General features: G+C 42.4%; 1 protein-coding gene across 2 annotated transcripts in view; it reads right to left on the bottom strand.

The window, feature by feature from the left end:
- Positions 1-4612: 4612 nt before the first annotated feature.
- LOC143345724 (signal-induced proliferation-associated 1-like protein 2) overlaps positions 4613-24739 on the bottom strand; it is a 53486-nt gene continuing 33359 nt past the window's right edge. Inside the window, exons 2-15 of one of the 2 annotated variants that reach the window (XM_076773099.1) lie at positions 14659-14842; positions 13983-14456; positions 13420-13668; positions 12647-13045; positions 11961-12172; positions 11429-11670; positions 11188-11294; positions 10887-11121; positions 10261-10635; positions 9764-10030; positions 8058-9509; positions 7845-7871; positions 6869-7069; positions 4613-6380 (exon numbers count right to left, since the gene is read on the bottom strand). In XM_076773099.1, the coding sequence (XP_076629214.1) occupies positions 6179-6380; positions 6869-7069; positions 7845-7871; positions 8058-9509; positions 9764-10030; positions 10261-10635; positions 10887-11121; positions 11188-11294; positions 11429-11670; positions 11961-12172; positions 12647-13045; positions 13420-13668; positions 13983-14456; positions 14659-14833 (4617 nt within the window). In that variant the 5' untranslated portion in view covers positions 14834-14842 and the 3' untranslated portion in view covers positions 4613-6178. Of the gene's footprint in view, positions 6381-6868; positions 7070-7729; positions 7764-7844; positions 7872-8057; positions 9510-9763; positions 10031-10260; positions 10636-10886; positions 11122-11187; positions 11295-11428; positions 11671-11960; positions 12173-12646; positions 13046-13419; positions 13669-13982; positions 14457-14658; positions 14843-24739 lie in introns of those variants that run through there. The other variant, XM_076773100.1, reaches the window with a different exon arrangement.

A 24739-nucleotide genomic window follows, 5' to 3' on the forward strand; every position in this document is an offset into this window, starting at 1 on the left:
CAGTTTCTTTCACTGTGTCACACCATCCAATATGGCCGACTGAATTCCTAAAACATTGATAAATTATAGATATAAAAATCTTTCTGAAAACAGTAACCTTAAAGGTTTTTAAGGTCGTTGATGATCGATAGTACAGTATAACATAGTATTGTTCGATATAATGCGCAGGTATACGGAACGGCCTTCTAAAGGACCCGCCTAACGGTACTTTCGACCAGCTGCCACAGCATCTGTTTCTTTCGATCGCTATTCATTTAATTTCCCCACATTAAAAATTTTACACGCACGTAGGAAGTTTTCGGATTCAGAGAATATTTTAACGAAGTTAAGCACGATACAAATATTGCTTGCCCCCATTTTGGCACGTTACGGTTCAGTCCAGAGCCACACTGACACAGTAAAAGAAATTACTGTACGTTTATTATCGAATACCTTCGCACAGTGCCTCTCAAACCGTGGATTCCCGAGTCCTTTCGGGCACTAAAGTTTGCTGAAATTCCTAGTTCATTGCAAGATCATTCTGCCATCCCTGATCGAAACCTGTGTTCGACGCTGAATGCGTATCAGAATGTTTCCATCGTTTTGTGGTCCTCGTTCGACTTAGTTTTCCGGTAGCGTCGTTCAGTTTCGACTCCCGTTTGGAACAAAATAAAATGGAACCGAAACACTTGTACGCACGTTGCATTAACCTCCGTCTCTGTCCGGTTTTCCACGCGCCTTGAACCTTTTCGCGCCTCCCCAGGAACGAATTCGAACGATATCGTTCCTTTACTTCGTCTTGGTAAAGCGGTTCGATGAACTTCTTCCCTGACTTTCGCTCCACGGACCTCGACACCCTCTCGAAGCCATAAGTTTCTCAGCGGCTCGTCAACGGTGCGCGCTAAGCTCGATAAATAGTTCTGGAGTAGGGCTGGGATCACTTGTCGAATTTTTCTGTATTCGAATATTCGGACGCTTTGCGTGCATTCGAACATTTTCTGCACCGATCGAGCGTCCGAATGTTCGCGGTGTTTGTAGCATGACGTAGACTGTGAATCAAGTTCTTTAGGTATAGCAGAGCCTCCATTGCTCGAACCGATAAACAAGATTGGAAAATTGTGAAATTAATTCGATACAGAGGCTTTTTCTATCATTGGTTGATCGAACAACGAGAGGAATCGAAGGGGATATAATTTGATCAATTGATTTGAAGAGTCTTTCAAAGGGGGATGCTCGAACGTTCTTACAATGGAGGTTTCGCTGTAGATCGTACTTTTTTAAATTTAATTTTCATTGAACCCTCTGTGATCCGAGTTATTGTCAGCGTTTCATTGTAGCTAGTCCGCAAACTTGGGCAGTAATTGATTACTTCGTGATTACTTTTGTAAACGATTAATAAAAGTAATTATGATAGTAATGATCATTGGTCAATTATTCATCCCCCGAGATTAATTGGTAATCGTAAACTACACCCCGTAATCTGCAAGTCATCAATTTGTAACCAATCGATAAAGGATTTCTTTAGCTTTTTTTTAGTTTTTTTTTTTTATACTATTAACTTAACGAGTTCAATTTGTAATCAAGAGTAATCATTCAATGAAAGGTTACTTTAACTTCTCCTAGCTTTTTTTTATTATTAACTTATCAATTTAATCGTAACGAGAGTCGTTCAATGAATGATTACTTTAGCTTTTTTTTTATCATAATCTTATCAATTCAATGATAATCGTAAATGTAATCTATTTGATAATCATGTACGACGATTACATTCGCTTTGATTATTTGTGCTATTTACTAATCACGATGACTGATTACTCGGTAATTATAAGCATCAATTACCGGCTTTATTACAAGGTAATCATAAGCGTTAATTATTAAACAGATTACAGTTAGTTATATTCATCGATATCATCATATAGCTTACCAATGTTTGAATATTTTAGTATGTAACAACGCATTGATAGTAATATATTTACATTCGGAAAAGTATTAATATACAAAAGAATGTTTTATCGTTGTTCATAATTCTTTAAAAAATTATATTTTTCAAAAAACTTTCGAACATTCAGTCCAAGGTTTCTCTCGCATGTACATATAACAGACCTAGGCACTCTTGAAATAATGTCATTTGAAATACTATTTCAAATAGCATGTTATCCTACTTCACAGTTAATTCATTTTCGAACTACAATTACGCAGGGATCGAAAAAATCCAGTAATTTATATTTATTTATTAATTCTGATGGAACTAAACTTTTTCTTTAAAACAAATATCTGTTGTAATTTACATTAAGAATCTCTAAAAATTTTAATAAAAGTTCCATTTCAACGGAGCCTTTCGGTAAAGTTGTATAATTGCTTCGATCCCTGCAATTGCATTACTTTATTTCACAAAATAACCTTGAAAATAATAATTGTATATTTGAAATAATGAAATACTCTTGGAAATAATCGACGTGTTACAAGATCTATCAATAGGTGAAATTTACAAATTTTCATTCGTCGTTATAATGTTAAAATAATGACGATTCGAAGAAAAAATGAAATTAGAATAACAAATATATATATATATATACTTTACCGATGTTTTGTATGTTCATCGCTCGTCATACGTATTTACAACATTAAATACACAATGTGGTAATGATTTATGTAAATCGCAAATAACAGGGTGGCCGACAGGTACACAAACTTTGCTAGCATACTCTGCGACTAAAACTATAACGAAAATGTTATACGCATCGTTAAGAAAAAACTTTCTATTTGCAAACGACGAATAAATCTTTATATAGGCGAATAAATATTTATTCATTATGTAAACGATAACATTGTTATTTCAAAACTTATTTGAAATATCTGTTATTCTAAGTAATGGATCATTATTTGTAATACCTATTATTTCAAATAAATCGATATATCAATTATTTCCAAATAAAATTGCTGGAAATAAAACACAGAAATGTTATTACAAACACTTATTTCTCATTTTCATTTCAAACAAACCCAGGCCTGATATGTAACATGTTTCTTTCTCGTATTTTATTTTAATTATTGGAAGACCGGAAATGGTATTAGAACCACGTTTATACTTATTCGAATATCGAGTTAGTCGAATGGTCCCAGCCATATTCTGTAGGTTCCTCGAGTATAGCTTTTCCGCCAAAATTGCTCTGCATATTAACGAGATGTAATTTCATTATAAGCCTCTATAAAGCGACACCCTCGCTTTCCGTGCCATAATAACGAGGTCATTTTCTTTGCACTTTGCTGCTAATTTTCTCGCAGTACGCGCGTTTCTATTTTTTTCTCGCTTTATTTTTGTATTTCACAGGAGCAGAGTATAATCTGATCAAAGGAATGTCTTCAAAAACTATTCATTTGTCCAAGATCGACAAGCTTTTCAAATTAATCGAGTAAGTGGTTTCTGAGATAAGTTTTCAAATTTTAAATTTTCCTTGTAATTTAGAATCATATGTCTACAGTATAATTTTGTTCTAATAATTATTTTAATGAAATTGATTTAAAATTACTTTATGGAATACATTTTGTATTTTTTTTTTTATAAGAATATTAGCTTGTTCTACATTTAAATTCTCGAAGAACAAGTGGAACAATGTTCTGAAAATTCATGATCCCTTCGATGGGAGGTGTTATCTTCCACAGGGCATACTTCATTCGGTAGCGTACCTGTCTCATGTACTTAAGAAGCGAACGAACCGAATAAATGGTCCCGGTGATACGTTATGGCAAACAATCTATTATAAATGCAAATTTCGAACGAAAGGTGAACCTTTCGTCCGTCATTAGTCGACTAAAAATTAGGATTCAAATTATAGAATGTTTCGCAATGAACGAATAAATAAATAAATTCAATGTTCTATTATTCGAATAAGAGTCTCGTCAGAGATGGGCATGAATTCTTATCTAGATAAAAATTTCAACGTTCATTACGCATTCTTTGTATCTCATTTTAGTACGTATTGCGGAGACCGAGCAAAATATCGTTTTACAACATCAGTTTGTTATTATCGGATTTACATCGAACTTAAGTAAATTTTATTCACGACTCTATATTCCCTCCATTCTTACACGAATAACGAGTACCAATTTTACCTTTTGTCTGAGAGTTAACTTACCGAGAACGATGAGAGTCCCATTTCCAGCGAACCGCTTCTCCCACCATCGGGTTCCGCACTAATCAGCTGTTCAGCGAGCCTACGTCCCAACACTACCGAGTAGGCGTAGTGGGGGGTAGTTCTACGCTTGCGTGGATCAGGAAAGGAGGGGAAGGGGCCACGACTGGATCGAGGGCCGCCAGTTCAACACCCTCGAGGTTTACGTATTGTTACAAGCCTAGTAATCGAATGAAACTTTTATTAAATCGTAACTTGGCGGGATTTCGAAACGATATTTTGCTCGTGCTCGGTTGGTACGACGATAACTGTAACTTCGTGAACGAAACGAAGGATTCGCGGCCACGGAACACCGAGATGCAAGATCAATTGCGATTTGTAATGATCGTTGCACCTGTTCGTGGTGTGTTAGTATTGTGTGAGAGCGGTCCCAGGTTCTTTTCTCCGTTATGACGGGTATTCCGATATACATTACACTTACATACATATTACATATATATTATATAGATAGATATATAAATACAGAATCTGTTACGCGATATTTAAGAAAATTAAAAAACAAAAAAAAAAAAAAAAAAAAATGGCGAATTATCGTAAATGAATTCTCCTGTACAATTACACGGTATATTTACTCATGGGAATACTCTGTATTGCTCACCTCGACGTTCTGACATGATACTCGAACGCGCGTTTCCGTCGGTCTCGAAACAGGAAAGAGGGTGTAATCGCAGCTATTGTTAAAATCGACACACAGAATAGTGAGTCCATCAGGCGTCATGGAAATGTCTTGTTTTTTCTTTCTGTGGATTACAATAAACTATTTTATTCTATCCGTGGTACGTACGATCATTTCAACACCCACCTTTCATCCCGAGCGTCTTCTCGTCACGATTCGCGTCGCCGACGAGAAATGAACGTCTACCCAACTCCCGTGTATGCATTTTTCAGTTCCTTTTATTTCTCAACTTACAGACTTTTCTCGACAAACGTTTTCGTAACTCGTAAAGCTCCGGAACGCTTATTGCGAATAATAAACAGAAGCCTCGTGACGGACGATCGAGGCGTCGAACCGATCTAACAAATGCGGTCTCGTGCGCGGTGGAATGTTCTTTTTTTTTTTCTTTTTTATTATTTTTCCCCATCTTCTTGACGCGTACGAAAATGTTCCCCTTCCGGTTCGACCGACAATACCCTGAACGATTATACAAAACACGTAATAAATTACAGAGATGAGTCGAAATTAATTCTTAGACAACTAGTAATATTTGGTCATATCGAAGTAAGACGTCGTTCGTAATCGCCGTTTTACGCATCGTTAACAAAATAACGATTGCCTTCGAACGGGCAACGGCTGTACGTTCCGTCGAATCTACAGGTATCTCTGGGTCGCTGGAAAATAACGTCTGAACAGAGCACAAAGGTGGTAACCTTACACTGGAACGCTTAACAACTATCGAAGAGTAAAATCTATGGTACAAAATGTCGGCAGAGCATGCCTCACGCCCGACATCGTAAACAGTACGTTGCGTGTACACCTTATTCCGGTTCGAATCGCGCGAATTGCGGAACTAATACTGCTCTCACGAGGCGACCGTGCCGGAACACGATCGAATAAAATACGTCGAACGAAAATGTCAACGATCGTAACCAGGGACGAAACCAAAATAATTATGAAAACAATGCATTCTAAAACTTTTCGTTTAAACACCGTTCACCGAGTCACCAAAAATACTTCTACTGGCTAACAGACATCGTGGTTCGTGACTTTAGTTTATAGCGTATTAGACGTGGAATATATACGAGCTCGATGATTAGAACGCGAAGACTCAAGACTGACCATTTCCAAACAGGTATTTAGTCCCTGTTCGCAACGATCGATACTTACTCCTGCTCGAAACCTAGCAATACCAAATTTTAAAAATATGAAACGTTTCCGAGGCAAATCACACTTTCCATCCTACAACATGTTGATAGTATGAAAAATTAAAGTGCTCGATATTTTCAGGGACACCCTAATACTTTCGAATTAAAATCGCGGAAACGATTGCCACGAAATTAGTATGAAATTACTGATGATCTATCGTTTGAAAGAACCATTCGGTGAAGCGTCGAAGCTGTTGAGCGGCCGCGTGACTTTCGTCTTGCAAGCGTCGATTCTCGTCTCGCAAACGACGCACCTCGTCTTCTAGGGAAAGTCTTCGTCGTGTTTCTCTGGCCACCCTCAGTTCCAAGGAAGACAAGTGCGTCTGCAAATCCGACACGGAATTCCTGAAACACGAAAATCTTTCTTTTAAACGCGTAAATTTTCTGTGAAATTCAAACTAGGCAAATTTGATTTAAGAAGATATTTCTATTTTTCAAAGTAGGCCTTTATAGATGTATACATATAGTCGAGAGCTTGGAAAATTAAAGATGTTGCAAGACTTTCTCAATTACCCAATAAACTTGCGATCAAGAATGGATCGGTTTGGTTTTCTTAAAATTAATGTCAACATATGTGCAGACTTAAGTATACGATACTAAAGTATAGTCACAGTGTAAATAAGGCGATAGACAAAACAATGACGGTACATTTCCTGAATGAAATTATTTAATGGGGATACGAGGTCTCCAGACAATAATCGCAACCTGCCCCGCTTTCAAGACAAATGGCGGTCGCGATTTTGTCGCTCGATAACGAGAAACGCTGCGTTTGAAACAACGTTATTTCAAAATTGCCCAGGCTTGGTTGCAGTTTCACCGATCGACGAACTTACGCGATGGTACTGCACCCGTCGATGAGCCTGTCGTCCGACCACTCCTGAGGATGTTGCTTCGATCTAGCGTCCACGTGATGGTGATGGTTCTGCCAACAGTCTACGTCCGTGTTGTTATGATTTTTCGCGTCTTTGATCGAGGTCAAGTTGCTGGGCGCTTTGGAAATCGAATGCGGAGGTTTGGTGACGCGGGGCGACAATCTAAACACGCGAACGCACACGAAATTACACAAAACGTACTCCACGGAGCTATAAAAAATGCCCCTGAGTGACGTTCACGACGCAACATCCGGTTTTTCGCTCAAAGAACGCGTACTCGCGATTAACAATGCTATTAATTACTCGTTTAATCGAATACCTGTGACCAATAGTGAAATAACCTTTTTCAAAAATTCCGACCATTAAATCTCAATTCCATCCAGGGGCATTCTCCTCGGCTCTCCAGCAGAGCTGGGCAAAATTCTTTTTTTGGGAATAAAATTTTGCCCATCTCTGATTTCCGGTACACAGGATGAACCACCTAACTTGTCCATGTCTATCATTTTCGTTGCCAGTGGACAGATTCTCTGCGTATTTTATTTACAATTCTGCAGATTATTTCTGCCATTTAATAGACGTAGAGCTATTAGATATACAAAAGGAGGGAGGTGTTTTCCAAAAAAACTGTGTTCGATGACCAACTACTGTTACACTTACCTTAATACTATTTTGTGAACTATAAGAGTGTATCATGAAAAAGTCGAAGGTGCTTTTAAAAACTTATGAAAGGAAACAGCACATACCCAAAAGAAAAGTGGAAAAATCCTTCTGGTGCAATAACAAAAAAATAAAAACTTCGTTCCTCGACTAACGATATTCCTCCTTTAGGAAATTTATTCAACTATCAATAACCACGCTAGAAATTAAATATAATAAAAAAGTTGTGTTAAAATCGAGTACACAAAACATACAAGAAACTATTAAACGAGCCACTTACTTGTGGATAAATCCATAAATTGCATATCTACGCAACAAAGACACACGTTATGTTCGATACAAAAAAACATTTTAACTTTTATTATAATACCTCCAAGTTTAAATATATTTTAAACGACTAATTAAAATGGTGTCGATCGGACCAACTAACAACGGAGACAATAAACATTAAACGAGTCAAGCGGTACCAAAGTCTAACAATCTTTTAAATTACCTTTCTTCCTTGGACATCTTGTTTTCGCTTGGAGCCGGACTGGACGCGGTGCTCGCGTTGGAGATCACCGTGGCAGGCCTGGCCATCGTGAGGATCACTTCCGATCCGTTTCCGTTTCCGTTCTCCTGGCCGTTCGCCGACAGAACCGTCAGCGTGCTAGCGCTGCTGCCGCACAAGTTCTCCCTGGACCTGCATCTGTTCTGGATCTCCAACAGATTGTTGTTGATCTTGTTGGAGTTCTGATTGCTGATCAACGCGTTCACGTTAACGTTGTTGTTCGTTATCTGGCCGTCGTCCGCTATGTAATCAGGATTTATCAGCTTCATGAGGTCCTCTTGCAGCGTGCTGGACGTCAAGTTCGCGGAGTTCCTGTGGGAGTTCCGTACGCCTGGCTTCGGCCTGGGGCTCTGGTTCCTCGAGCTGCCGCTGGAAGGAGTGAGATTCCCGCCTCGATGCTTGTTGGCTCTTCTCAGCCTGGGCGACACGCTTCCGGAACCGTTCGACAGCTCGTCCTCGCTGGGCAGAGCGGTGGTTTCCGGGCAGTTCACGTCCGGGATCCGCACTTCCGGCGGCAGACTGGCGGCGAAATCTTTCGTCTGTCTGTACTCGACGTTTATCTTGTGAGGAACAGGCCTCTCCGTCATGGTGGTCTTCAAGCAAGTGACCTTCTCACCGACCTTGAACTCGTGAGGTATTTCGTACCTGATCGACTCGCGATTTTGCTCGCCGTCCGCGTGCTTCCGTTCGCTGTGCTGACACTCCAGCTCGTATTTCGCGATGTCCATGTCGTACTTGCTGTTCCTTCTCTCGTACAGCTCCTCCGTATACTCGTAGCCCATCGTTCTCTTCTCGTGCGCCCGTTCTTGCTCGTACTTGCCCTTCTCCTCCTCGTATTTCGAGCTTCTATCGGGCTTGCCCGCCTCGTACTCGTACTTTGGCTGCTCGTAGTCGTTGTATCTGCCTAGGTTGTTGTTGCTGTTCGATTTCGGAAGACTGTAGGACGCGTTCTGCGCCAACGGAAGCGAATTAGACGCGGTGAGCTTCTGATGGCCGACGTGATGCCCGTCGTTCTTGTGCAGCTCCCTCTGCGACGCGTACAAATTCTCCTGCTTGATCTCGTATTTCTCTTTCTGGAGTTTCACGTAATTGGAGGCGACGTGGTCCTGGGCCCGGTGAGCGTTCTCCAACTGCCTCTGATAATTCTCGTGCCTCGCCGTCTCCTGTATCGTTTTCGACGACACGTAATTGCCGTCCTTCGTATAATGATCGTGACCGTGGTGCTTCGAGTTCTCCGAAAACTGTTTGCTGCTGGCGTAGTGGGACTCTTTCTCCTTTTTCTGGGACGACTTGGGCGTCACTACTTGGTAATTTTGTCTCGCTGGAAGCGGCGGCGGCGGAGTACCGTCGGCGCGATGACCATTGTCTTGGTCCTGCGGTTCCAGAAGCTCGTACCTGCGTCCAAAAAATTCCGCTTCTTATATCTTCACGCGGTATGTATTCGCGGTTTATTTATTCTCTACTCAGGATAGGAAATTTCTCGTTTATTACATCCAAAACCTAGATGGAAGGTGCTATGGCAATTTTTGCACGTTGTTATAAGAGAGTCGAGTGTATTGCCTATTACAAATTGGTTACAAGGGGAGGAGAATTATTTTTTTTATTTAACAGGAGAATTGCGAGAAAAGATGATAAAATTGTTTTCTTACCAGCGATCGTCGGCGCTGCTGTGTCCACTGCTGCTGCTGGTCATCGTTCCTTCCATGGGAAAGCGAGGATCGTTGAACGATCTAGAGCTAGATCCGGTTCCGTAGCCAGAACTGTTGCTCGATCTCGGTGGACTGAAAGATCGCTCGTACCGCCTCTGATGAGACATGGCTGTTTGCTGACTCGGCGTGTTATCAGGACTGGTTACGTTTTCGTAGTCCCCCTCGTAGTTGCTCGACAAATACTGACAGTTTTGCAGCGAGCAACCTCTGTTCAAACAAGAAAAAGAGAACCGGTTAAATTTATCGACAGAAATGTCGATTAAAATAAACTTCTCGAAACGAATTGCAACACATTCGTCAAATTTCTCTCCATTACCTATCTCATTCAAATAAATTATTTTCCATAAATTAATATAATCTTCTAATTTTTTTTTTCAAAACCATTTTTGCACAGACCCGATATTAGCACATTCTACAAAGCGTTTGGGCGAGTTTACCTCCTAGGATTACCGTCGTTGTTCGGTGGTATGACGGTGACCGTGACCTGGGCGCTGGTCTTCAGCAAATCGACCATCTGGTCGTGGCTCAACGTGGATACGGCTACTTTGCAAATTTCGACGAGCCTGGACCCCTGTCTTAATCCCGCCTGCCAGGACAGCCCCATGCTCTCGACCTGCGTCACCACGCCATCCGGCTGAACGTGGAAACCCAACTGACCCAAACTGTTTCTCTTCAGAGACAGTTCCGTAGCCGGTGCTCCTTGAGTCACGGCTCGCAGACGAGCCACGATTTCCATTAATTCGTCCCTTTCTCCGTAATCACCGCGCACGTGGATTGTAATACACTCCCCTTGATGATAGTACAGTCTCAAGCTGCAATTAAACGCATCACTGTTTCCAGAACTACACTCAAACGAATCTTATTAAGGGATCACGGTTAGAAACTACATTAACGAAAGTAGAGAAAGTACTAAAATGTATCTCAAGGGTTACGAGAATAATGTAACCATGGATTAATATTTGTATACCAGTTACGTGTTACAATTTCTCGCATACCACAAATGATTCGAGTACTCGAGGGAGGAAGATCAAAGGGTGCGTCAGCTTTAGACAAAGAATGGTACCTGTTCGTTTGAGCGTGCCAGCCGAGGACGCTCGCGCACGGAGTGACGAAAACAATCTGCCTGGAATGCTCCTCGATGAGAACGACGGTGTCTACGCTTATTCCTAGATAACAATCCGTGTTCTGGTTACTGTCCTCCAGGATCACTTGCCAGCAAATCGCGCCACGCTGCGACGCGTCGCAGGACAATCTCGGTCTCACCGCCGCCTTCTTTTTGCTGCTGAACGACAGCATGGCTGGTTCCAAAAGACAAACACCGGTAAATATCGTTCCCAGGTTCAATGTTTCTTGCGTACACTTACAAAATTTCTGTCCAGTGTCGACCACGGACGTGGAGGAGTAGTTCGTCGCGAGATCCTTCAGATACTCTTGCCTCGTCCTCGTCGCCATCGTGGCGAACTTCTCCGACCTGCGAGGCAACGCTTGCTTTGTGAATTATTAACCACTTCGCCGTAGGTATTTTTAACTCTACTTTTGGGTCACGAACGAGTGAACATCGGAAGAAATAAAGCGTCGAAGTTTACAAGATCAAGATTAATTTACCTATGGGCTGCGTTTTCGGCGTTGATCACTTTCGCCAGGATGAAGTCGGCGAAGCTCTTCCCCTTGGCGAACGTGGCACCGGGGGTAACTGGAGGCCCAAAAATAGGAACTTCTTTGCTCCTGGACACGGCCACGCTGTACTGAGTATTATCCGAGCACGGATTGATGGCTTTGACCACAATGAACACGTGTTGGAACTGCGAGCGTATCCTCCGTGGACTGAACGGTAACGCGCCAGGTTCCTATTTCATAAAACGGAATTACGCTTCTTCCGTTCCATTATTCAGTAAATATTAATATTGTACGTCGATTCTAAATCTTTTGATACATCATAAAAAAGTATTTCCTGGTTCCTGTGATAATTACTAAAATCTAATACAAAAGATAGTCAGTTAACAGTCGAGATTGTCGCGAAATAAAAAAGATACCACTTTGTTTAACGCGGATTTGAAGGTTCTGAACGTGTCGGGTGGTCGGACAGGATGCAATCCCGCTTAATTGCAAATTATCGCCGGAGCTATTGTCTCCTTACCTGGAAAACTATCGTGACTATGTCGTTTCCGATGTGCCTCTTCCTGAGCAGCTGTTGCCTGTTATTCGGCGTAAAGGGTAGCATCGTCGACACGTGAAACGTCACTTCCGCTCCACGGTGCGTAGCGGCGACCGCGTGGGTACCTGTCGAGTCGGTTCTCGTATCCAGGCCAGCCTTGTAACCTTCGAATCCTCGCAGTCTTATTCTTTGGCCTGTCGTGTAACGTAGAATTATCTCGAGTACCGCGGCGAGAAAGAACCGTTCCGCCGCGAGATTCCTCGTTCCGTGGAACTCGAGACTCTTTACTTTCGTTTCGCGAATCGTATTAATCTCCCCTCCCAGCCATTTCGCTAATTACAGTACAATCTAATACATTGCGCCGTTAAATTCTAGCAGACTTCGAAATGCGATTCTATCGTGCAAAGTAATATTAACTGACTCTCGACGCACGCTTTCACGCGATAAAAGAAAATTTCTCCTCTTTCAGGGGAAAATAAATCGCGTTTAATGATTTGTTATCGCGCTTCGGGTGTACTGGTAACAGGGATGGACTCGTTCGAACGATTTTATGATGGATTTCGAATGAATAAATTTAGTGAAATCTTTTCTTCGTTCGGAGGACAGCTACGCGTCTCGGATTCTAGAATCCGAGCAATTCCATGCCTGTGGACGAATTGAATGCTCACCGATAGCGTCGAGGAACTCGAGGAAGGCCGGTCCAGCGTGTTGGTTGTTGTACATCTCCTCCTCGGTCCTCTGTCCGGATCTGCAGTAGAGAACACCGACCTTGTACCTGCTGGAGAGTCCTTGCTCGTCCAATCGAGCGAGAGCCTCCTCGGCGGCGGGAGTGCCGAGCCTCAGACAGCCGAGCTGCACTTCCGGGGCAACCAGTTCCAAAAGTTCTCTGGTGGGCAGTCGATTGCCCTGGGGCCTGATCCCGAGGGCCTCTTCCGGCACCGATCCGCGGAGCGTCAACAGCTCCGAGGTGCGGACGATTATCCTATATTGATTAACGTCTTTTCGAATGCTGATCGCGACTGGACCCAGTTGCTCGTCCATGCCGAACCAGTTTTGGTGCTCTCGACCTGGAAACGTTTAGGCTACCACTAACGGTGCGTCGCGGGCGCAGAAACCTACAGGAATACAGTGATCACCAAAAGTTTCCAGCTATCCAGTTTCCAGTTATCCTCTCGACAGTTTTCAACGAATAGATGGAAACTCTTGGTACACGTCGACGCGGAGGACACTTTGCTGCTTCACGATTTGATTAAAAAACGTTTTTTTTTCTAACAACCACGAGCCATAATTTTTATTTTTAATTTTTCTTTGAATTCTGGAGTTCAAATTCAACTTGACGATTTAAAAGTAGATGATTGAACCTTGAGTTAAGGGTCTGAATACTCGTGAGTATTCAAGTATGAAATATATTTGTATTCGAGGTTTTCGTTCGATGGCTCACCGAGAAAGTATCTCCTGTAATAATGGGCGCCCTCGTCGACGCTCTCGATGGGTAATGGTCGTTTCTGCAGCGGACAACTGTGCTTCCATAATGTTTCGCCGGGCGCCGGCTCCAAAACCGCGATACCGTACGATAATGGCGGTCTGTGAACTCCGTTGCCTTGGGAGCACCGAGTCAGACCCACTTCTCGCTCCCCTTCGCCGCCGATCTCGTTTCGGAAAAATGGGCACGATTCCAACAGGTCGTTACCTACAATCGCGCCAGGGGTCACAGGACTTACTAAAACAGTGCCTTTGCCAAAATTCGACAAAATTTCTATTCATTTCCAGCGAACACAAACTCGACATCCGCTAGATTCACGGATTTCTCGTACTTTTTCAACGTTCAGACATGTTTAGACAATACTCATCTCACTTGTATGCAATTATATCAATGCTAAACCATCAAAGCTAGCAAAATATACATATTCTTTGAGAACTGATTCCTACGTAGCGTCTGTTAATATCGTATTTGATTTCAGGTCGAATTTACAATGAATCGAAGAACGTCTGAAAAAAGGGTACCTTTTCCGTCGCCAGCGTCTTCCTCGGGCGTCTCGTCGGGGGTAGACGCCCTGAAGGAGCTGGCAGCGGAGGCCCCGGTGGCCGTGTTCCTCCTCCTGGCGAGCAGGATCCCCCTAAGTTTGGCCGCGTAACCGAGGTTCGCCGTGAGCGACTGACAGTCGTAGTGCGCGAACGCCCGTCGTCTGTGCCTCTCCTCCACGTCCGCCGAAACCACCGGGCTGCTGCAGCTTTCCTCCATCGCTCGGGGCGGTTTCGCGCCCCACAATCTATTTAATTTCAGTCGCAGCTTGGGACTCGAGCCACCTGTCGGACCGCAGACCTCGTCCGCGTCGACTGTCTGCCCGTCGGAGACGCGCCTCAGATAATCCACGCCGACCGAGTTCCGTTGATCCGACGACGACGGTCGCAGATCCTGAAGCATCGCGAACAAGTTCTCGCCGACGGTCACGGACTGCGCCACTACGTCGATACTCCCTGCGAAACCACCGGAAATCAACCGATAAACTCGCCGGTCGAGTCCAGGGTTCGTCAACGCGAACTAATGTTTTCATCACCCTCGAGTCTCCTTTTAAACTTTAATATAAGGAAGGATGTCTTCTAATCTTATCAAGCATCGAAGGGTCGAGTCCCCCGCAAAATCTACGTTTCTGGAGTTTGTTGGCTCGTTTCGACTCACCGTGAGATCCATACTCCCTTCTGAGGGGAGCTTCTGGCACTCGAGAGGCTGGGTCCGGACTGTGCGGAAGCTCCAAGCTGGAGTTGGACCTGTGAAGGGCCAATCCGCGGCCCACGCGGCTGTTCAGCCCTCCGCTGCCGCCGCCGCCGCTATGTATCGGTAGGCTCGCGATCATCTCTTCATTCTGCGGGCAAAGATCGGCGTTACTTCTCGGAATAGAGAGAAGGAATCCAGCTCGCGTCGCGAGAACTCAACGAGTCCGTGACTCGTGTCTGGGAGGTAAAAATGTTCAGTAACCGCCTCTAACAAAGGTAAACAACTATTTCCTTGCTACTTCTTCGAGAAAAATTAGGAATCTACGGGTCTATTCTGATTTATAGATTGTATCATCGGAACTAGGTCTTCATTGCTTCTCATCGATCACTCTATTTGTCTTACAGTAACTGATAACAGAGTGGATACCATATCATATCGAGGGGATATCAACAATTCACGTCTCTTTATGCGTCACGTTTTGAGAACCGTTCGCAAAGTGTTAATTGACGACGTTCCGTGAAAAACGGCGGTTACGTTCGTCGCCGGAAATTCGGTGGCGCATCCGCGGCATTGCTCCATTTAGAAGTTACTGCCGCAACGGTTGCTCGGTGTCACGGGTTAAGTAGAAATAAACTTAAGTGCCTCTAAACAAGCGCAAAGTAGGACAGCTAATTAGAATCGGTCGGCCCTTCCCAGTTGCTCGTGCACATTCGCGCGAGCACGCACACACCCACGCATCTGGAACGCGTCCCGAGGGTTCCGCAGATGCGTGACGAGTTCATTCAAGTGCCTTTTGCTGTAGCGTATTTCCCAACTTCTACCACCGCAGAATTCCTCCTCTTCTCGATCGGATCCATCGAGTCGCGTTTTTTCCCAACTCGAATTTTCCTTCTTTTTTCCGTGTCAAGATCGCGAGTCGAGAGTCAAAGTTCACCGAAAGGGTGCCCGATATAGTTCAACCCCGCGACCGTAATAGCTCCTTTTAAAAGCCGAGGGAGAGCAAAGGAGGAAGGACGTTAATTAACTCGGTTCGAGATCCAGCTCACGGAGCACGAAGCGTTTATTGTTGCCTGAAACGCGATACGCGTGCAGACGCGCGTGTACTCTCGCCTGTACGAAGAAAACGGGACGCACGCTATGCACCTGCTCGTACGCGATTGACCGTGCGAGATTTAAGCCGTCCTCACACCAGACCATCGTCAAAATCCTCCATCCAGAGGCCCACAAAAGTCCATGGACTCTCTCAGCGCTTCGACGATACTTTTATGGCTGATTTCAGCGGCTGGACGATAAGTAACAGACCACTGGAAACGTAATATTTTACGAGATATTTCATACATGTTGTTCATATTCAATAGCTCGATCTTCGTATTGAAATCGTATCTATCGCACTAGATCGCGTAACACTGACGACCGTGGTTATGGGTGTCGGGTAAATAATGCGATACATAAATATGTACGTTTCGTTCGGTTCGTGTTAGATTCGTAGAATCGTTATAAATAGAATGAAAATTGTACCGTTTCCAAGTATATCTGTTTGGGTCGACCAATAAATAATATTATAATTGTTTCAGAGCCGATCGGATGTCAGTTATTCAAGTTAAAAGTTCTTTATAGCTGTGTTTAACCTCCGGTTCGAAGCCATAAACCAAAAAGCAACACTTTCGTCCTGTTAATTCGAGAAAGCGCGTTGCGTAAGCACGCGTAGAAGCAATGAACCGCGACGGCAAAGCGTGAATCGGCCTTTAATCCTGTACCGTTGCTCGATTCGCCAAATGTGTCCGGTGAATGGGCAATTCCATTGTTAACTCGGAACCGGTATCCGCGCTCTCGTACACGCCGGGCCGATCGAAGCAAACCGGGATTAATTGCCGGCGCGCGTCCACGTCATTCGAACTTGCGTGACGCCGTTCGATCGCAAAAAATCGATTCGTCGATCATAAACTGCGTCGGAAATGCTCTAGCGTAAAAAAACCCCCACGTCAATGCACATTTAACTCTAAAAATCGTCAACTCGCGGCGTAAAATCAAATCGGACGACGTTATTCTTAGTATCGCGTTATCGAGAACAAATAATCTCGAAAATTTTTAAATGCGTCTTCAACGAACGCGTAAAATCAGCAGCCCGATCGTTACATTAACCGTTCCGAATTACCGGGAGTTAATTAACTTCAACGCGTGCTCTTAATCGCCACGTAACATGCTACTATTTCGCGTAGATTCAGAACAAATCTTATCTTCCCGGATCCGATCGCTAGCATACGGTAACGTTGCAAATTTTCCATACTCTATCGACCTCTTTTCAGAATCTGTTCGTTCTTTTAAATGCATCGTTCGGGGGACAATTTTATTGCACCGATTCAACAGATAAATTTCGTTTACTTTTGATACCGTATCTTATTTAATTATTGAATCGGAGCATCGTACACGTATAGAGGGCAACGATGAAATTATATTTGTTTCGATCGAGGAGCAAAATCGGATGTACGCTTATAAATACGTGTAATCTGTGCAAGTAAATAAATAATTGTATTCGATGGTACAAATGGCGTACGGTATCGTCTGCGAATTCGAGGGACGCGAAGACCGACGTGGGTGAACCAACAGGGCGGACGAGACGAAATTTCATGCGTTTCGAGCATTTTCGCCGGTACCGTGCGTGGAATAACGAGGCGCGGCTCGACGACGATGACGACGACGACGACGAACGAGCAGAAGGATTGGGCCTCGATGGTATTTGGCGCGAACGACGACCGTGGTCGAGGAGCCCGTTGCATTCCGCGCGTTCCACGCGTCACTTTGCCGCTCGTGCTCGATGCCCGGTGTGCTCCCGTGGCTTCGTGCAACGTCCTCGAAAAGAGACGGTATGCGATTCGCCGGTACCAGTCACCTGGTGAAACCGTGAATCACAATTTCGTTTCTGGCAGATGTTTCGATCAATGGGGACCTCTGGTCAACAGCCCGACAATGTACAAGCTCGACGCAGCTTGGGAAAATCTCTTTCATCCATCAGAAAACCTCTCGAATTGTTCGTAGAGTCGAACAAATTTTCACTCGAACGATAGATCGCTCGAGAATTATATTTCTTGAATTATATAGTAGAGTACAGAGTTGAAAACCAAGCAGTATTATACGCGATGCCTACGCAGTCTCCCCACCACGCTCAGGCCACGCCCTCCGGGGAAATTGTTTGCCTCGTCGAGCTGTAGATTCTTTTAAAACGACTGCGGTTTCTTCGCTATTTAGTACAATGATGATTGGAAATGAATGCAAATGTTATCGTTTTACGATACGGGACGACCTAGCGTAACGGTTCTCGTTTAGAAAAGAGCGCGAGATTCGAACGTTTAACCTTCGCGGCGGCGAGTCGAGTGGTTGAAAGTTTGAATGCATGCATGGTTTCCTTCCGTCAGAGGCTGGCGCGTCACCGGGCAACTCGTCCTTGGAAAGTAGCAAGCGACGATGAGTCAACGCCAGTTTCGACCGCGGGATTCGCTCTTAAGTTTCTCTGGCTATCGCGCGGCGAGTCTCCTTCTCGCGTTTCAAGCGATCGCGCGCGTTTGTGGTATTTCTTTGTCGCGATCCGCGACGTAACCCCACCGGGGATCCTCGATCCTCGCAAAGAAATCGATTGCGCAATCGATTTCGAGTCGAAACCGCTGGGAATCGAAAATTGTTTGCAAAACTTTGCGTTGAATCTAAATAGACGAAAATCAATTTTACTACTTTTATAATTGCGATTGTCCTGAAATTTCCACGACTTCCGCGTCGACCTTGAATATGTTTTTCCAGTTGCGTTTAGGTATGGCGCGCGCGTACGTTACTCGAGAAGCGTCTTGCTCGCGTTGTGCACCTGAGCAACGCGTACCTGCAGGTTGCACAACGCGAGTAAAATTACGAGAAACCGTAATGCAGGTTACGACTGGCCGGTGTCTGATCCCCCCGGTCTCTGCCTCGACACGCGAATACGAAACGATCGAGCTTCGGTATTCGCTCCGAGGTTCCTTCCGCCGCCATTGTCCACCAGCTGTTCCGTATATTTTTTCCAATAACGGCTCGCGTCCTTGCGCGCGTACAGACGATTTGCGTAACGATTCACGACGGCCACTTACGTGCAGGAAATCCGGGCTAATTAGAGAATTCAATTAAAACGCTTCCTCGATCATCGGGACCCAGTCATACGTCCTTTAAATCGGACGAAATTTTAATAATCGCCCAAACACTCTGCGATGTTACTATCGTGAGTCGATTTAGTATATTTCAGGCAAAGATTATCGTCTGCCTTTCGTTTCTATTAAACTGTTAATCCGAGAGAAAATGATTTAGACGATAGTTACTCCACATTCGCAAGAAAAATGTGAAGATCGCGCAGTATGCAAGGAGAAAGAAGAGAAACGGTTATATATGTGAAATATGCGAAGGAAAGCTGCAATTGGAGAGTGTTTCGAAATATATCAAGACTAGTTTAAAATTGTAAATAATAGAAAAGGAATACTTTTGCACGCCAATTATATTAAATATATTTCCACTTATAATAGTGAAAATCCAATGAAATATAGAAGATTTCTTTAACCGGGAAGAGTTAATAAAGAAATCAACTTTCCACCAGTAAGAATGCATGATATAGTTATAAAAAATTCATGAAAATACCCTCTGTTGACGTCGCTAAGGTGGCATAACCTCCGAAGGCCGAGCTCTACATAGTCCCGCTATAAATTCTGCGAGCGAAGTTTAAAAATAACAGCGCAGTCCATAAATTTAAACGCGCGAAACTGGCAACACGGTCAATGTAAAGTTGTTAACTCGTAGAACGATAGACCGGAGATAAACAATGACCAGTCGCAAACGATTGGTATTTACAAAGCAATAGAGTGGAGCGTCCATGAGAATCGCGTCGCTCTAATAACGTTGTACGAAGCGGAAAACCATGCTCGCAAGATTTATTACTTGACATAGACATTTGAAATATCTAAACCATTTATTTATATCGTATTCCATATGTTCTCACAAAGATACAAAACACTGATTATACGCTACGAAAATGAACTTTTATTTACTAGAAGATCGTAAACATATTACTCCCCTTAAATACACGTAATTTTTATTTTTTATTCCAATCGTACACGCAACGAGTGATGTCATATTAGGGAGGACATATAAAAAATTTATTCGACAGCACTTAAGTTACATTTCGAGCAAAATGTTCGTGTATTTACCATTGCGATAACAGGATCGAGGAAGGTAGGAGAAGAAACGAGTCTGAAATCCGGTCAGCCGCCACCGGAAGTGATGCGTGTCCGAAGAACGAAGTCGATGCTCGAAGCTACCCGTAGTATTCGACGATAACTTATTTTCGTTTGTTTTTTTTCGTAATTTATAAGTTCTGCGCTCGCGATTGATACGCTTGTCGACTTGGAAACGGGTCGGTTTAAAACCTCGCGCGTTCATTCATTTATTCAGTCAAACCGGAATGTCCCGTTTATTACGATAATTATAATATAACAACAGGATGCAATTTGAATGAATGCGAGAAGTAAGATTTTAACACTCGTGCTCGTAACTAGATGATTTGAAAATAACACTTCTGTACCTGAAACACCGAAATAACGAAACACTCGTGGAAACGACCCACTTTATTGATACTTTGCATATTTATCGTCCGTTGTACGTATTTATAGCGCAAATACACGCTGCGGTAATGATTTACGTAGATCATAAATATACGAGGTGTCCGGCAGATTCCCATACAAACTTTACCAGCATACTTTACGACTAAAAATGAAACAAAAACGTGATATGCTTCGTTAAACGCTCATTAACTACTGCAAACCGACGAATACATTTTTAGACAGGGGAGTAAATGCCAATTCATTACATAAATTTCACGATAACACTATTATTTCAAAGCTCGTTTGAAATATATCGACACTCCTAAAATACCATTACTACAAACACGAACGACACTAAGCACACTCAAACGTATGCAAACATAATATCCTCGACTCTACACGCCTCCGGTGTTTTTTATTTTACTTCGGTCTTTTTATCGCCGTTTCGACGAACGCGACAAGAAAGGAACGCAAGAAAGTTGACAAACGGATTATTCTTGTATTAACTGTAAAAGCTATTTTCTCCGAGCGGGAAAGAAATTCCCCCATCCCTGGTTCGCTCGAAGATTCGATCAACGCCGATGGTCTCCGCGTCAAACTAACTCTTCGCGTGTCTACCGCGTACGCTCGATCGAGCAACCGAGTTAAAACGGAGTCAACAACCGACGTTACACGCGTTAGAACCACTTCGTGAAGATAAGGGACCACCCTCGAACTACCAAGAAGCTTTCAGTGTCCCGATAACTGGTTGCCGCCCGTCGTCGCGCGATGGAAGCATCCGCGGCAATAAAGTCGTACAGGGAGTAGCCTTCCAGCGATCGAGACGATCGATCAGGAACCGATCCAGGAAGACCGCGAGGCGTCGTGAAACGCTCCGGGACAAAATTACGAACCTCTCTTATCGCAAGACTTTGCCAACACGACGCAACAGGGTGACGTGATCGATCCAGTATCAATTTCTGCATCTTTATTAGGACAAACCAAGCGGGAACGATCTTCTTCGCGCGGTTCGAACTTGCCTAAACTTGCGTGACGATTTAACCGATCAATGAGGAATGGCGAGAAACGAGCTATGACCGAAGATAGACTGTCGAGGAGGCAACAGTCTAACATTCTTCGGTGTCCAATGTATCCACTATATCTTGCATGACAATTAATCGAACCTTGTATGAATGAACGGTTAGTAAACTGTTATCTTCTTCGTAAGCTACGAGCATCTTCTCGTACAGTGAAGATGTTAAATTTCCGAAGTTTATCGAGCAGAAACGATGTTCTTTATGCCCAAGAGTCGAAGATAAAAGGAGCAACATTGGGGGCAACAGTTTCTGGCGGACATTCCCTATCTTGCATATCAATTAGTAGACCCTTATCTGAACGATTAGTGAACAGTTATCTTCCTCGAAAACTACGGATATCTTGTACATTGAAAATATCAATTTCTCTATCTCTATTAGATATCCGTGGAGCGGAAACGATGTGCATTATGTCCAAGAATCGATGATAAAAGAAGGAACATTGCTGCAAGAAACGAGCTACGAAGATCGTCGAGAGGGCAACAGTCTCTGGCGAACATTCTTCGGTGTCCAGTGTATCGGGTTCTCTCATCCTCGACGATCAGCGAGCGTGTCGTCGCAGAGTCGTGGCTGCGGAGTCCTAGGTACCGAACTCGTACGACGACTTTTCCGTGTGCACGTCTTGTGGGAACGCTCGAGGTGCGTGCAACCGCAGAACCCATCGTTCCCCGCCCCGTATCGACGAATCCATCTTGCAGATGGATTCGAGTACGTGACCGTATGAAAGTGACGCTTGCCCGCTGGAGGCTGAAACACGTCGTCTCGATCACCCGCTGGAACTAATTTACGCCCCGTTTGCCTGACGAGACCTCTTCGGCCTCTTTGGACAAGCGTTTGTCCCACAGCGTGGCTTAGTCACCCATCTGACCGTACCACAGGCGAGGTATAAGAGTAAACCAATACGCGTTGTTTGCATTTTGAAACATAAAAATCCTTCAATCCATTCAGGAGTTACGATGTTTTAAAGATACGCATGAAATTTCAGAGGAATAGTTCATTCATGGTCGGACATTGTATTTTCGGTAAAGAATTTTTTTCTTGAAACTGAGTAGAATATCGGGGGTATGTCTATTCACCAAAAATGATTGTAATGGACCCCTGCAACCGAAAATAATTTTTCCAGAACGATTTGAGAATTTTTAATTTTATCGAAAAATTTCACACCTTCTCGAATTTTTTTCTAGAAAGTGGGTAGGATTTCGGGGGTATGTATAATGACAAAAAATGATTGTAATTGACCCCTGTAACCGAAAATAATTTTTCCAAAACGATTTCAGAATTTTTAATTTTGTCGAAAAATTTCACACCTTCTCGAATTTTTTTCTCGAAACTGAGTAGGATTTCGAGGGTATGTATAATGACCAAAAATGATTGTAATTGACCCATGTAACTAAATATATATTTTTTAGTATGATTTGAAATTTTTTAATTTTGTCGAAAAATTTCACATCTTTTCGAATTTTTTTCTCGAAAGTGGGTAGGATTTCGAAGGTATGTGTAATAACCAAAAATGATTGTAATGGATCCCTGCAACCGAAAATAATTTTTCCAGAACGATTTGAAATTTTTTAATTTTGTCGAAAAATTTGTCCGCCTACTCGAATTTTTTTCTCGAAAGTGCATAGGATTTCGAGGGTATGTGTAATGACCAAAAATGATTGTAATTGACCCCTGTAACCGAAAATAATTTTTCCAAAACGATTTCAGAATTTTTAATTTTGTCGAAAAATTTCACACCTTCTCGAATTTTTTTCTCGAAACTGAGTAGGATTTCGGGGGTATGTATAATGACCAAAAATGATTATAATTGACCCCTGCAATCAAAAATAATTTTTCCAGAACGATTTGAAATTTTTTAATTTTGTCGAAAAATTTGTCCGCCTACTCGAATTTTTTTCTCGAAAGTGCATAGGATTTCGAGGGTATGTGTAATGACCAAAAATGATTGTAATTGACCCCTGTAACCGAAAATAATTTTTCCAAAACGATTTCAGAATTTTTAATTTTGTCGAAAAATTTCACACCTTCTCGAATTTTTTTCTCGAAACTGAGTAGGATTTCGGGGGTATGTATAATGACCAAAAATGATTGTAATTGACCCCTGTAACTAAATATAATTTTTTTAGTATGATTTGAAATTTTTTAATTTTGTCGAAAAATTTCACATCTTTTCGAATTTTTTTCTCGAAAGTGCATAGGATTTCGAAGGTATGTGTAATAACCAAAAATGATTGTAATTGACCCCTGTAACCGAAAATAATTTTTCCAAAACGATTTCAGAATTTTTAATTTTGTCGAAAAATTTCACACCTTCTCGAATTTTTTTCTCGAAACTGAGTAGGATTTCGGGGGTATGTATAATGACCAGAAATGATTATAATTGACCCCTGTAACTAAATATAATTTTTTTAGTATGATTTGAAATTTTTTAATTTTGTCGAAAAATTTCGCATCTTTTCGAATTTTTTTCTCGAAAGTGCATAGGATTTCGTAGGTATGTGTAATAACCAAAAATGATTGTAATGGACCCCTGCAACCGAAAATAATTTTTCCAGAATGATTTGAAATTTTTTAATTTTGTCGAAAAATTTGTCCGCCTACTCGAATTTTTTTCTCGAAAGTGCATAGGATTTCGAAGGTATGTATAATGACCAAAAATGATTATAATTGACCCCTGTAACTAAATATAATTTTTTTAGTATGATTTGAAATTTTTTAATTTTGTCGAAAAATTTCACATCTTTTCGAATTTTTTTCTCGAAAGTGGGTATGATTTCGAAGGTATGTGTAATGACCAAAAATGATTGTAATTGACCCCTCTAACCGAAAATAATTTTTCCAAAACGATTTCAGAATTTTTAATTTTGTCGAAAAATTTCACACCTTCTCGAATTTTTTTCTCGAAACTGAGTAGGATTTCGGGGGTATGTATAATGACCAAAAATAATTGTAATTGACCCCTGTAACTAAATATAATTTTTTTAGTATGATTTGAAATTTTTTAATTTTGTCGAAAAATTTCACACCTTCTCGAATTTTTTTCTCGAAACTGAGTAGGATTTCGGGGGTATGTATAATGACCAGAAATGATTATAATTGACCCCTGTAACTAAATATAATTTTTTTAGTATGATTTGAAATTTTTTAATTTTGTCGAAAAATTTCGCATCTTTTCGAATTTTTTTCTCGAAAGTGCATAGGATTTCGTAGGTATGTGTAATAACCAAAAATGATTGTAATGGACCCCTGCAACCGAAAATAATTTTTCCAGAATGATTTGAAATTTTTTAATTTTGTCGAAAAATTTGTCCGCCTACTCGAATTTTTTTCTCGAAAGTGCATAGGATTTCGAAGGTATGTATA

This window comes from Colletes latitarsis, chromosome 9, assembly GCF_051014445.1.
Source record: "Colletes latitarsis isolate SP2378_abdomen chromosome 9, iyColLati1, whole genome shotgun sequence".
Lineage (NCBI taxonomy): Eukaryota > Metazoa > Arthropoda > Insecta > Hymenoptera > Colletidae > Colletes > Colletes latitarsis.